We start from the raw sequence: 14,803 nt of genomic DNA on the forward strand, positions 1-14,803 counted from the left end.
CAATGTCGCTTGTCAACAACACGTTCATCCGAACGTACGTAGATGTGTATGTGCCTAATATTAATACAGTATGAAGTTATGAACACAAATGAAGAAACACCATTTTTAAGATTCGAATAAAAGATTGTATTATATAATAATATCATGAATCATACGTAGCGATGGGTGCAAGGCTCCTATAAAAACATTTCTTGCACTTTCAACTCCCCACCTTCTTCTATGTGTTCAGGTTCAGCTATCCCTTCAGTCCTCTGATTGACACATGTCCCTCCCTATCTTTGTCTTTCCAAGTTTTAATGAAGCTTAGAAGTTAATTAATAAGACTATTTAATCTCATACCATTTTCGGATTTAATCAGTTACTTTATCATGTCCTTCATCTAGATCATATACAGTACTTGTTATTCGCATATACGACATTCTCTAAATTTTTATGCGTCCAATGTATCTCCATCGGCCAAAAAGACGTGACAGTCTACCGCAAAGAAAATCTTATTATGTTCATATGAATCTAGTCATCAATTCCTCATTGACCAAGTTCCTTTTCTTATATTTTATTTGCTTTTGCCAACGACCAATAAGTTAGATTTTTCGTTTCTATCTAGCTAAGATATTCATACATTATTCATAAGTTGTCAGAATATAATATAAGCTTACACTGATTAAGCGGTAGTTGTTCCTACACTAGTCTCAGTTAGTTAAGCCACATAATCAAGATTAGTATATATTAAGGATGATTGGTAGTTGCTGTAGGTGCTGTCCACAGCCCTATTTATTTCTACAGCACCAAATTCAGAGCAATCAAACTTTAATTTTTTTTTGAAACCACAGCTCTTAAAATAACCTACAGTTGTACAAGTGCTCTGCAAAGCCAAATATTCAAAGCAATTTTTTAGTGCTTCAATAAAATTCTACAGCAATAAAATCTAAAGCCACAGCCAAAAGTCTACAGATTTTTTTCTACAGCAAAATATTTAAAGCTACAGCAATTACCAATCGGACCCATTGTGATTAAATCAATAAATAAATACAAATTCAAAACACTAGAAGGTTTGGTGGAAGCAGTTCTTGAAAGGACCTCTGAACCTTGCAAGCCATGAATCAATCTATTATTGTGCTAGCTGTCTTCTTGTGTTACCTTATCTTCACCTTACTTTGTCACCAAGGCTTAACAACACGTTATGTATCATTTTTAGTATTATCAGTTTTTGTTTGTTAATGGTAACGGTTGCTTTGTTATTAGAATACGTCATTAATATGTTTTGATTTTTTTTTTTTTGAATAATCATAATATGTTTTGATTATGTTTCAAACTAGTCGAAACCAGAAAATTTTAAACTTAAACAATTGTTTTATTTATAGAACCAAAAGAGACTATCACATTGGTAAAAAGAGAAAATCTTTTTCTCTCAGGCACCATCTTCGAGGAGTTACAGTGACAGATTCCTACCTTGTTCCCTGCGGTAGAACCCGGTTTGTCTCCCCCAAACGCCTGGTCTCTCCCCGTAGCTACCTGGTTTGCCACCGCAACCACCTGGTTTTCCGCCGTCGTCACCAGAATTTTCAAAAATTTTTAAAAATTTCTGGTTGATTGCTTCTTCTGGTGTGCGTGTTTGGGTCCTGGCATACTCCCTCTGCTTGAAATCGACTTGACTGGTACCTGTGATAAGATTTCCTACCACAATCCTTCGCTTCAAACATGAGTCTTGCTAGATCCGGAGTAAAGAGTTCCTCCTGGGGCTTGGGATAGCTCTTTTACCCTTCCGCTGAGATTTTACTGTCTGAGTGCAGTCTTACTTTTGTTTTCCTTGTTACAGTTGTTTTTGTGGTGAGTTTTGAGCTCGTGTTTTTGTCTTGGAACTCTGTTCCGAACAAGCCACTGCTCTCCTCTGAAACATGACACGTAGATACTCCAACAAAGAGAAGGAGAAATGGATCGCTGACTCTGCTCGCCCATCAAAACGAGCTCCGATCCAACTCCCTGAAGCTGACAGCTCTAGACTTATCGAAGAGCACAAACTCACTTTGATTGGGCGTGTCACTAACCCATCAGTGCAGAACACTAGAGCTTTGGTCGACTTCTTCCTCCAGCACTGGCAGGTCATTGGCAACATTACTGGAAGTGCTCTGGGACCACAGCTGTTTCAGTTTAAGTTTGACACCGAGCAAGACCTGCATTCTATACTCTCAAAGGCGCCATACCACTTCAAAAAATGGATGTTCATCCTACAGCGCTGGGAACCCATTGTCTCGGACCTGTTCCCCTCGACCATTCCTTTCTGGGTGACAATTCACGGAGTTCCCCTCCACTACTGGACTGACCCGGCTCTCCGTGCTATTGGAAAGGCACTAGGTCCGGTAGAGGACACTGACACTGTCAAATGCAGAGTTAGAGTCATTATCAATGGGCTTAAACCTCTGGAAAGGACTATGGCCATCAGCCTATCTTCGGGAACAAAGCAGGTAGAGCTCGAGTACGAGAAATTGGAAAAACATTGCTTCTCGTGTCTCTCCCTCGCCCACGAAGAGACCAACTGCCCTTCTAAACTGTCTTCGGCTGACTCTCCACGTCGTGGTATCTCCCAACAACGTACGCTGGATCGTATAGCTGAGAGCAGGAAAAGGGCAGATAACCGCAAACTCTCTCGCTTCTCACCATATGACAGGGGCTATGATGAACCACATAACAACAAACGCCATGATCATCAACCCCGTGAGAGGCACAATCACTCTGACCCCTGGGATTTCCAAGAAATAAGCAGAGAGAATAGGAGAGAAGGGAACTATCATTCTCGTCATTACTCTTCCTCATGAGACAGAGAAGGAAACCGCTCCAACCGTCCTGCGAGCGACAGACTACCGCCTGTTCGAGAAAACTCTTATGTCTCGAGTAGGCCCCAGGGGATGCGTACGGCCAACCCTGCCTCTAAAGGTTATTGGAGACCAGTATCAGGTGATGGAGCTAGGGGACAATCAAACTCAGTTCAGTCTCAAGTGTCTCACACACCATCCCCAAGAACCCAGCGTGAACCTATGATATTGGACAGGAACCCGGTGGCCTCACCGTATACACCAGCAGCATCAAATAACTCGGGGGAACGTCGATCTGCGCTGGAACGTCTCCAAGGGGCTCCAGATAGAGTTCCACTACTCCAAAACGGGGTGGCTAACTCAGACTCTGGACGACTACAAGAGGTCAACGTCCAGTACCTGGAAGATGTCCTACCTTATCAAACCCCACCAGAGCTTATGAGACCGTCTAGCTCCAAAGCAGCTGGGGGGATGCGTGCACAAATTGAATTGGAGGGGCACTCTCCTATAAGGACACTCAGTGAGGATAGAGCTCATGTCTCTCTAAGGCTGGGTCCTCTCCCCACTGATCTCTCGCCCCTTCCAAGCCTGGTGAAAGCGGCACCTAAAGCTGCAGGCAAGAAACCTACTCGAGCTCCATCTACTCGCGCTGCAGTAGTAAGACGAGTGCGTAGCCCTGCCAAGGGTATTACCCTAAACAAACGCAGAACCCTTCAAAGCTCCCCAAAGCGTAAACCAGGAAATAATCCAAAGGCAAAAGGAAAGGCAACTGCGACGGGAGACAGGCCAACCACCACTCTCATACCGGCTATCTCCAAGAAGCGAGCGGATTTTCAGACCGCTCCCGGCTCTCTTCCTTAGCGAGTATGAGCTGGAACTGTCAGGAGATAAGGAGCCCTCTCACAGTTCAACGCCTCAGGGAAATCAAATCAAAGCTTTCCCCCGACATCATGTTCCTTATGGAGACCAAAAATCAAGATGAAGCAGTTTTCAACTCTTATCGAGGATCCGAGTACTCTTGCCACTTCACGGTCCCCCCCGACGGACTGAGTGGGGGTCTTGCTCTCTCGTGGAAAGCGAGTGTTCAGCTTGATGTTTTGTATTCATCTCCAAATATTATCGATACTTGTATCACAAGTAATAATAAGACCTTCTTTGTCTCTTACGTTTACGGTGCCCCTAGAAAGGAAGAACGTGCTGAATTCTGGAATAAACTCTCTGAACTAGGAGCGCAAAGGAAAGAGGCTTGGCTTATTACTGGAGATTTCAATGATCTCTTGAACAATTCGGAGAAAGTAGGAGGCCCGATTCGTTGGGAGGGCTCCTTTCTATCTTTCCGCAGTTTTGTGACCCAACATGGTATTTGGGATCTCCAGCATTCTGGGAACTCACTCTCATGGCGAGGCGTTCGCTACAGCCATTTTATCCAATCTCGCCTTGACAGGGCAATGGCTAATGTAGAGTGGAGTGAGATGTTCCCAACGGGTCGATGTGAGTATCATCGGTTTGAAGGCTCAGACCATAGGCCAGTGCTCACTCTCTTTGATAATAATCTACTGAAAAAGAAGAAAGGTATCTTTCGCTTTGATAGAAGACTCTGAGACAAGCCAGAGATCAGAGCTATTGTGGAAGATACATGGTCAACACAACCCGCTGATTCAGTCATTACTAAAATCTGTCGTGTAAGGACCAAGATTGTCGAGTGGACTAAACTACAAAACCAGAACAGCAGAGCCCTAATCCTATCCTCCCAAGAACAGCTCGAGGCCGCTCTCTCAGATACAACTCCTGATGCTGATCTCATTTCTTCGCTGCAGTCTATTTTAGATAAAGCGTATGTGGAGGAGGAGCAATTTTGGCGACAAATAAGTAGAATTCAGTGGCTAAGTTGCGGGGACAGGAACTCGAGTTTTTTCCACTCAGTCACCCGAGGCCGAAGGGCCCTTAATAAGTTTGCGGTAATAGAAGATGAAACAGGGACTGCTTTCTTTAGAGAAGAACAGATTGTGCAGGCCATCGAGTCTTTCTACCAAGACATCTTCTCTTCCCGCTCAACCGGAGATTTAAGTGTGGTCCGAGAGGTCATCTCTCCACGAATCTCACCTGAGATGAACGATGTGCTCATTGCTGTACCATCAGATGTGGAAATCAAGCAAGCGGTCTTCTCTATTAATGTGGACAAAGCGCCAGGACCGGATGGGTTCTCAGCGGGTTTCTATCAGTCCTTTTGGGATATCATTGGCCCTGACATCACTAGAGACATCCGAGACTTCTTCGCCTCCGGGAATTTGCATAAACGCCAAAACGAAACACATGTAAGGATGATTCCCAAGATCTCCGGGCCCAGGAAGGTGGCGGACTACCGTCCGATTGCCTTGTGTAATACTCACTACAAGATCATTGCAAAAATCCTCACCAAGCGGCTCCAACCTCTCTTGTCCCATCTGATCTCGCGACATCAATCTGCCTTCGTACCGGGACGTGCAATCTCCGACAATGTTCTTATCACACATGAGATCCTTTACTATCTCCGTACATCGGCTGCTCGGCAGAGATGCACCATGGCGATTAAAACAGACATGAGCAAGGCCTATGATCGGATTGAATGGGATTTCCTTAGAGAAGTTTTGGAGCGGCTGGGTTTCCACAGTGTGTGGATCTCGTGGATCATGGCTTGTGTCTCCTCGGTCTCATACTCCTTTCTCGTAAACGGAGCGCCTCAAGGACTGGTTTTACCTACTCGAGGGCTGAGGCAGGGAGACCCGCTCTCCCCATACCTCTTCATCCTGTGTACGGAGGTACTGTCCGGCCTTTGTAACCAAGCGCAAGAGAGGGGATCCTTAGCGGGTGTTAAAGTTGCACGGTCCTGTCCACCGATAAACCACCTCCTCTTCGCTGATGACCTATGTTACATGGAAACGGAAGCGGGTACGTGGAAGCGGAAGCGTATGGAAGCGCAGAAGCGAGATTTTTTAAAAAATTAGGAAGCGGATACGTGTTGGAAGCGTATCCACATATATATATATATATATATGAATATATATACATATGTAAGATTATTTTTTAAAATCTAAAACTAAAAATTATATGATTTAAATTTAAAATAAAGCATTTATTCTTATAATAATTTTCAAATGACTTCATATTTAAACTGTGAAAATACACATAAATTAAATTAAATAATATTATATTATATTTTTTAATTCCTTATAATTAATTGACATAATATATTTGAATATATGATTTATCTTTAATAAAAACCTCAATGCATAAAGATAATTTATAGTATTAGTTTTAATATTTATATATTCTTATTCTCTCTATTCAATACTATTAAAATTTGGATTATATATAAATTAAAAACTATAATTTTATATTTTTATTGATATAAGACATTGTTTTTTTTTAAATGGAAGCGTGATTCCAAAACGGAATCGTAAGCTTCCAATGTGTTTTTAAAGAGAATATTTTAGAAGCGTTTTGGAAGCGAGATTCCGTAAGCTTCCACAAGGTTCCGATTCCGATTCCGGTTCCGAAGCGGGAAGCGGACGTCCGATGAAGCTTCCGTGCAACGTAGCTGATGACACCATGTTCTTCTGCCGGTCTGACCGTGCCAGCTGCGAAGCCTTAGTGTCGATCTTGCAGAGATACGAGCTGGCCTCCGGCCAATGTATTAACCGCAATAAATCTGCAATTACCTTCTCTTCCAAGACGATGCTGAGCACCAAGCAAAATGTTAAATCAGCCCTTGGTATAGGACAGGAAGGAGGCATAGGAAAATACCTTGGGCTACCGGAGCATTTCGGGAGAAGAAAGCGCGACATTTTCGCCTCCTTGGTTGATAGGATCAGACAAAAATCCCACGGCTGGACGACTAGGTTTCTCTCGGGTGCTGGAAAACTAGTCCTGCTGAAATCAGTCTTGGCAGCAATGCCTGCTTATGCTATGTCCTGCTTCAAATTGCCGCAGTCCCTTTGTAAACAAATACAATCGGTTTTAACCCGATTCTGGTGGGATCAGAAACCGGAACAGAGACGGCTCTGCTGGATTGCGTGGGACAGACTCACACTCCCGAAATCCGTTGGGGGGCTCGGCTTTAGAGACATTGAACTTTTCAACGACGCTTTACTAGCTAAGCTAACCTGGAGATTGCTAAAGAACCCAGACTCCTTACTTGGTCAGACACTACTTGGCAAGTATTGTCGCAACGAGAGTCTCATGGAATGTTCTTCTAGTGGCGCTATGTCGCATGGTTGGCGTGGAATTTTAGCGGGACGTGAGGTCCTAAAACTTGGGCTTGGATGGGCCATAGGCGATGGCAGGAATGTCAACCTCTGGACAGAGAACTGGCTGTCTACCAGCGGTGCGCAACGCCCCATAGGCCCGCCAACCTTTGAGGAAAAATACATGACAGTAAGAGATCTCCTTCAGGCTGATACTGCAGAGTGGAATGTCTCAGAGATCCGGTCTCATTTACCGCAGTACGAAGCAGATATTAGACTCATCCAACCCAGCTCGTTCAATATGGAAGATACTATCGTGTGGTTACCGGAGAAGACGGGCTGTTACTCCACTAAGTCTGGCTATGCAATGGCTAAGCTTGCGGACGGTAACAGAACGCAACAAGCTGGGAATAGTTCTTTCAACTGGAAGGCTTGTGTTTGGAATGTGGAGACCTCCCCAAAGCTAAAAATATTCTTGTGGAAACTGGCCAATAGGGCATTACCAGTGGGAGAAGCACTGGCCAGAAGGGGTATTGCGGCTACAACAACTTGCAAGAAGTGTGGCGCTAATGAGAGTGAGATCCACACCTTTTTTCAATGTCCGTTTGCGAAAAAGGTATGGGATCTCCTCCCAGCTATGCACAAACCTAGTGAAGCAACCCCAACAATCCTGAGTTTGATCGAGAATAGCAAGAGGATGATTACTCTCCCGCCAACAGGGGCTAGTAAACCTTTGTTCCCTTGGTTGCTTTGGAACCTTTGGACCTGCAGGAACCAGCTCCTGTTCGAAGACAAAAAGTTTACAGAATCAGAGGTCCTCAATAAGGCTATTAGAGATGCAAAGGAATGGAGCCTCGCTCAAGTTATACTACCGCCAAAGCCTCCTTCCCCCCCGCTAGCAATTGATCAAAACTATAGTTCCTCTGCTACTCTTTGTTACACAGATGGGGCGTGGGATGCAACTTCAAAGATCGGTGGTATGGGATGGTGCTTCAAAGATCACATGGGGTTGACGATGGTACAAGGCGCTAATGCAAAGCGATATGTCGGTTCTGCTTTAATGGCAGATGCTCTATCTCTTAAAATGGCGTTGGAACTTGCAACTGACTTAGGATTTCAAGACCTAAGATGTTTTTCAGACTCTCGCAGTCTTGTGTCACTGCTCACGACGAACTCTTCTGTCATTGAGCTTCAAGGGATCCTCCACGACATATGCGTATTGAGTAGTTCTCTTACTTCTATCTCTTTTCATAACATTCCTCGTTTGGAGAATGGTGTAGCTGATGAGCTAGCTAAGTCTGCTCTTCTTTTCTGTATGAATTTCCCTCCCTAGTGGAGTTTTTGAAACTTTAGCATAATTAATGAATGAATGTTTGACCAAAAAAAAAAACAATTGTTTTATTTATATGTCAATTGTTAACAGTAATCACGACTCCACGTTCTCAAAATGAAGAAAAATAAACAATGACTTACCTTTCAGGTTTAATTTTTCTTAATTAAATTATGTATGTGGCCTTGATGTATTTTAAAATTATTCTTTCAATGTATCTTATTTTGCTTAATCATTATTATTTTGAAAATATGTTATTGTGTTCTTTACAAAGAAATGATTAAAGTTTGGTGGACATATATCAATCCCAAGAAAGTTTCAAACTGAGAATGGAATTTCAACCAAAGCGTGCAATATTATCCATAATGGAAAATGTTATCCATAATATTTCAACCAAAGCGTGCAATATATATAGTGATATACTGTACATCAACAGATTAGCTTATAATTAAGTGCTTTACAATGCATATTGGACTTTACTGAAAATCATGTTATATATACACAATTTTAAACATGTAAATTCAAAATATTTTAGTAGAAAAGGTGGGTGTGCAATATGCATTTTCTTATTTCCACAAAAACAAAAAATAGAAACAATTGAAATATAATATAAGAAGATTAAAATAGACGTTATGTCTCACCTATATTGCCCTCTCCTCTCCCTTGTCCAGTTCTAGTGTTTCTATCCACCAATTTTATATGGCAAATCCCCCCGCCGCTACTGCAGCCACGGCCGCAACCGGCGGAGACTCTAGGCGTCGCCTCTCCGCTTCCATGTAAGCACATATATTACTCTCACTAAGCATACAATATACAAAATAAATGTCAAAAGGTTTGTATGTGTGTGTTGTTTTAACTTTAAGCAGTGAAGCAATATGCAAGAGAAGATTCCGGAGAAACAGCAAAGGCGGTGGCAGACAGGATATGGTGAAACCTTTTAATATCATCAATTTTCAGACAGGAGACAAAAACAGTAATTGCTGTTGCAGCAAGTTTCAGATGGTGAAGGTTCTCTTGTTTATCCTTCTATTGGCTACTCTCTTCACCATCATCTATTCCCCTGAAGTTTATCATCATTCCCTTTCCCACTCTTCTTCTAGGTAAACTCTTTTATGTAACAATCTTGACCTCATATCGTTCAATACAATTTTAATATCTTTTGAAACATAATTTTTCAATTGATCACTTTTCTTCTTCTATGACTTTCGTTTAGTGATTCAAGTGCCGATTATATTTTTTATTTCATCAAAACCATAGAAGTTTTGGTTTGTGTATATTAATACGACCATGTGTGGAAATTAGATGGATATGGAGAAGACAAGATTCAAGATATGTTTCGGACTTGGACATAAATTGGGACGATGTGACCAAAACCCTTGAGAGCGTCCAAGAAGGCCGTACGATCGGTGTCTTGAATTTCAATTCTAACGAGATCCAACGGTGGAGAGAGTTAGCCAAGACTAAAGACAACGAAGAGGAGGAAAACGTTGTCGTACTGGATCTGGACTATGCAGACAAGAACGTAACTTGGGAGTCACTCTACCCAGAGTGGATCGATGAGGAGCAAGAAACAGAGGTTCCTGTTTGTCCTGATCTCCCAAAGATCAAAGTACCTACAAGAAGACTCGATCTGATCGTCGTGAAGCTTCCTTGTCGGAAAGAAGGGAACTGGTCAAGAGACGTCGGGAGGTTGCATCTGCAGCTGGCGGCAGCGACGGTGGCCGCTGCAGCGAAAGGGTTTTTCAGAGGTCACGTGTTGTTTGTCTCTAGATGCTTTCCGATTCCGAATCTGTTTCGGTGTAAGGATCTTGTGGCTCGGAGAGGCGATGTTTGGTTATATAAACCTAATCTTGATACCTTGAGAGACAAGCTTCAGCTTCCTATAGGTTCTTGTGAGCTCTCTCTTCCCCTCGGCATCAAAGGTGAAACAAATAATCCCTAACATACTTGTTTCAATTTGAATATAGATTATGCTAAACAGAGCCGGATTTGATATTTAGGTGGCATAAACATTTTTAGGTTAATCTGTATTATAAAAATTTGATAACTTGGGATTTAAGCTACTTATGTATATACTCCCCTCCATATTTAAAAGATTAATGTTCTAGTTTTTTTTGTTGTATTTGAAAGACTGATATATTTTAGCTTTTAATTACTTTAAAGCTAAAAGATTCATTTGAATTTTAGTGGCTAAATTTTATTAGGAACCACATAAAACTTTAAAACTAAATTAAAAGTAAAACTACAATGTAATAGAGATAAAAGTAAGTATTTAATTTTTCTTAATACGTGTGAACAACTTTAAACATCAATCATTTTGTATACAGAGGGAGTAGCTCTTTAACATTTGTTATGTTTCATCCGACTTTGCTCGGTCATGATCATAAGTTTTTAGTTTTCTTTCATGGATTTTACAGAGAGACCAAGTTTAGGAAACCCTAAAAGAGAAGCCTACGCTACAATCCTTCATTCAGCTCATGTTTACGTTTGTGGAGCCATTGCGGCGGCTCAGAGCATAAGACAGTCCGGTTCAACAAGAGACCTCGTGATCCTGGTCGATGACAACATCAGCGGTTACCACCGAAGTGGACTCGAAGCTGCGGGGTGGCAAATCAGGACGATACAGAGGATTCGAAACCCTAAAGCAGAGAAAGATGCTTACAACGAGTGGAACTACAGCAAATTCAGACTATGGCAGCTCACTGATTACGACAAGATCATCTTCATCGACGCAGATCTCTTAATCTTGAGAAACATCGATTTCTTGTTCTCGATGCCTGAGATCTCAGCTACGGGAAACAATGGAACCCTATTCAACTCGGGAGTTATGGTGATTGAGCCTTGCAACTGTACGTTTGAGCTTTTGATGGAACATATAAATGAGATTGAGTCGTACAACGGTGGAGATCAAGGTTACTTAAACGAGGTCTTCACATGGTGGCATCGGATTCCCAAACACATGAATTTCTTGAAGCATTTCTGGGTTGGGGACGAAGATGACGTGAGGCGCAAGAAAACAGAGTTGTTTGGAGCAGAGCCTCCTATTCTTTATGTTCTTCATTACTTGGGAATGAAGCCGTGGCTATGTTACCGTGACTATGACTGTAACTTCAACTCCGACATATTCGTTGAGTTCGCGACGGATATTGCTCACCGACGATGGTGGATGGTCCACGACGCAATGCCAAAGGTATGATGCTACATCTTTTTCTTAAACCCTAATTCTAAGACATGAACACATCATTTTTCTTAGGTAGATGTTAGCATGTGTGTCATAGGGCAAAAACGGAAAAAAAAAATGCAAAAGTTCTATGGCATCATCAGAATATTTTCCACTGCAAAATCACTTTTTTTTTTAATAACTAAGAGGTTCTGGACACGTAGACCCGTACATCCGGACAAAATCTAAATTATTTTAAATTTATTTTATTTTGAAAATGAAATTTTTTCAATGGAACTTGAATCATAGAACACTTACTAGTTAATCTAAAAGTTTTTTTAAATGTTTTTAAATATGTTAATATTGTTTTTTTTTTTTGAAAAAGGCTTTCATATGTTTTTTTTTTTTTTGCTGAATAAAATGTTAAATTTGATTCAAATAAAAAATGTACTTTTTTATAGCAAGAGCCACTTTAGCATATTAAAATTGCAAACAAAAAACCTAATAAAGAATCAAGCTTGTATAGCTCCAATCCAAAGTTGGAAAGCACAATCAAGTCTCCTGTCTTGTGCTCGAATGGACATAATTCTGTTCTTGACCAGTCTGTCAATCATGGCAAAGAGAACTGCAGGAGATCGCGGCCTCTCACCATGCCTGCGGCAGTTTCTTTCACGCCAAATCATGTAGATTGTAGCTTGAAAAACGTAACGAACAAGGAAGCTTCTGGTTCGATCCAGGTTTGGTTTCTGTATGAAGCGTACGACATCCATCCACTCTTCTGAGTAACCATTTCCCATAAAAACATTCATCAGCTTGTACCATAGTGATGAGGAGTAATCGCAGCCAAAAAATAGATGGTTTCTCGTTTCCAGCTGCTGCATACATAGAACACAGGTCCCATCAATCCCAGCGTTCCAGGCGACCATCCTATCTCCCGTAGTGAGCCGATTGCGAATAGCTAGCCAAGTACAGAACCTGTGCTTTGGTGTAGCATGAGTGAACCAGATTCCTCTGTGCCAAGAGACTTTTTCTTTTTTAGAGGGCTTTCATATGTTAATGTTGTTTTAATGATAAATATTTGATGTTGTTTTGTAGGAGCTTCACCAATTCTGTTACTTGCGATCCAAGCAAAAGGCACAGCTGGAATATGATCGCCGGCAAGCCGAGGCCGCAAACTACACCGACGGCCACTGGAAAATAAGAGTAAAGGACCCAAGATTCAAGATTTGTATTGATAAATTGTGTAACTGGAAAAGCATGTTGAGGCATTGGGGAGAATCAAATTCAAATTGGACCGACGACGAGTCTTTTGTACCTACCCCACCGGCTATCACCGCCGTCCGGAGATCCTCGCTTCCCGGCCATAACTTGTGACGTGATACATGCGTACCCAATTACATATTAATGAATTTCATGAGTGTTTTTCTTTTCCTGCGCGATTAGGTAAATATCAGATGTATAACTAATTTTTCATATAGTTTTTTTTTTTCTCTCTCTATTGGAATAAAATGTTATTATTTCTTCTTTTTGTAGTTTAGCAACATGATTAAAATTAAACACATGTCTTATTTACGTCCCACTTTATGCGATTATTTATTTAAATTATTCATTCGAAAGTTAATTTTGATTATATTGACAATGTTAGTAAAATTCAAAGTATTCATACCTAAATATAGATTGTAGACTTACTTAATGAAGAACATAAACTAAACGATGACATCACATGTACTTACATCCCATTTTAATGTTACTATTCTGATCCGCCTTTCAAAAGCGGGTATATTTTTGTTTTAATTTTTTTAAGAAATTTAATTTTTATATTTGTGTTTTAATAATTATATTTGTATTTTTTGTAATCATATATGTGTATAAATCTTAATCAAAATCTATTTTACAAAATAATAGTTATATAAAAGTTGACAGCATACGCTTAGTTCTTTGTAATCATATTGCCTGTAAACTTGTTTCTTTGTAATCATATTTTTCGGTTCTAGATCTTGACTCCCATGTATAATGTTGGTTTGTAATTTTTTTTGTTTTTAATGTAAATATGTAACATTTTTTGTTATTTTTTATTATATGTTAAGGAAATTTAATTTATATCTTTGTGTATAATATTTTTTAAAAATTATTAGTAATAAGTTTCGATAATTGTATTGAATTTGTGATGTTACATAACTATTCAATTATGTCATGATAATTTTTACACATTAATTTTGTACTTTATTTTAAAAAAATGATTATTTTTTTAAAAAAAATAACAAAGTTATAGTTACAATTGATGTGTTTGTAATGTCAATATATATTAGCATAAATTTAATTAAAACAAAGTTGTTTTTTTCTAATGTTTTGTTTCTTTGTATCTGGATTTATAGTCACTTACTATTAAAAAAAATATATTGGCATAAATGTTTCTTTGGTAACTAACGTGATATATTAATTGTTGTTTGTATGAATAACGGCATCGATATATTTTTTAATCAAACTGGTCACGGTGGTTAATGTGGCGATTACCCGATTATTAGGCATGTATAGGTGGTAGTTAGATTCAGAAATTTAATTTAATTGTAGTTATATTTAAAATGTATGTTTTGTTAAAATAATAGTTGGACACAATCTTTTATCAACTGGACATGTTCCTAATTTAATAGTATTGATTTATTAAAATGAATAATTCTAAAGCTAATTAAAAATAACTAGGGTTTGGCCCGCCCTACGGGCGGGTTATTAACAAAAAAAATTACACATATATTTATCTCATCAATTTTAATGAGTATTTCAAGATGCTTTTGCATATTTTAAATTAAAAATGATTTTTATATTCTCTCTGCATATTTGGTTATTCTTTTTATAGATTATGTTTATCTTACTATTGAAAAGATGTTTACGAATACATAATAGTTTCATATGTTTTTAGTGTAGCTTCATTTAGAACCCATATCTGCTATTTGGCAAGCTGTATTTTGGCCTGCAGTAGCGTTTTAAAAAATACAATGCATGTGACTGAGTGTAGAAGATTAGGCGTTTTGACAGAAGGTTACGGAGTGTTTGTCAAAGACCAACTCGCCTTCTTGAAAGCGTGGAAGTTGCTTAATTGTTGCGCTAACTTGCCAGAAGTATCTACACATGCACATGTTATGTTATAACAACAGCTGGATTGACTTGCTGAATACAGTAGACAATGGCATTACAAAACGCTTTCTCTTGGCTCTACCTTTGCGGCTGTCTCCTTTGGCGTGCTGATGCCGTCACTTGGATGTTATGTAACCATGGCCGTCTT

At 39.9% G+C, this 14,803-nt stretch overlaps 1 protein-coding gene across 2 annotated transcripts; it reads left to right on the top strand.

Moving 5' to 3' along the window:
• The first annotated feature begins 8,903 nt into the window (after nucleotides 1–8,903).
• Nucleotides 8,904–13,049, top strand: LOC106346944 (UDP-glucuronate:xylan alpha-glucuronosyltransferase 1). Of its 2 annotated transcripts, none has more exons than XM_013786421.3 (5): nucleotides 8,904–9,139; nucleotides 9,227–9,463; nucleotides 9,666–10,285; nucleotides 10,781–11,553; nucleotides 12,619–13,049. In XM_013786421.3, exons 1-5 carry the CDS (start codon nucleotides 9,063–9,065, stop codon nucleotides 12,895–12,897), a joined length of 1,986 nt encoding a protein of 661 aa, XP_013641875.1. In that variant the 5' UTR covers nucleotides 8,904–9,062; the 3' UTR covers nucleotides 12,898–13,049. The 2 variants fall into 2 exon arrangements, with proteins under 2 accessions (XP_013641875.1, XP_013641883.1); XM_013786429.3 differs by having other exon boundaries at nucleotides 8,906–9,139; nucleotides 9,230–9,463.
• Nucleotides 13,050–14,803: the final 1,754 nt, after the last annotated feature.

Source organism: Brassica napus, chromosome A1 (genome assembly GCF_020379485.1).
Source record: "Brassica napus cultivar Da-Ae chromosome A1, Da-Ae, whole genome shotgun sequence".
In the NCBI taxonomy this organism is placed as follows: Eukaryota; Viridiplantae; Streptophyta; class Magnoliopsida; order Brassicales; family Brassicaceae; genus Brassica; species Brassica napus.

What these genes read in the sequence shown, in the direction of transcription:
- LOC106346944 (XM_013786421.3), top strand. Translation starts at nt 9,063, where the DNA reads ATGGCAAATCCCCCCGCCGCTACTGCAGCCACGGCCGCAACCGGCGGA. An exon ending in CTTTCCCACTCTTCTTCTAG is followed by an intron (nt 9,464 to 9,665) that starts GTAAACTCTTTT and finishes TGTGGAAATTAG; the next exon opens with ATGGATATGGAGAAGACAAG. An exon ending in TCCACGACGCAATGCCAAAG is followed by an intron (nt 11,554 to 12,618) that starts GTATGATGCTAC and finishes GTTGTTTTGTAG; the next exon opens with GAGCTTCACCAATTCTGTTA.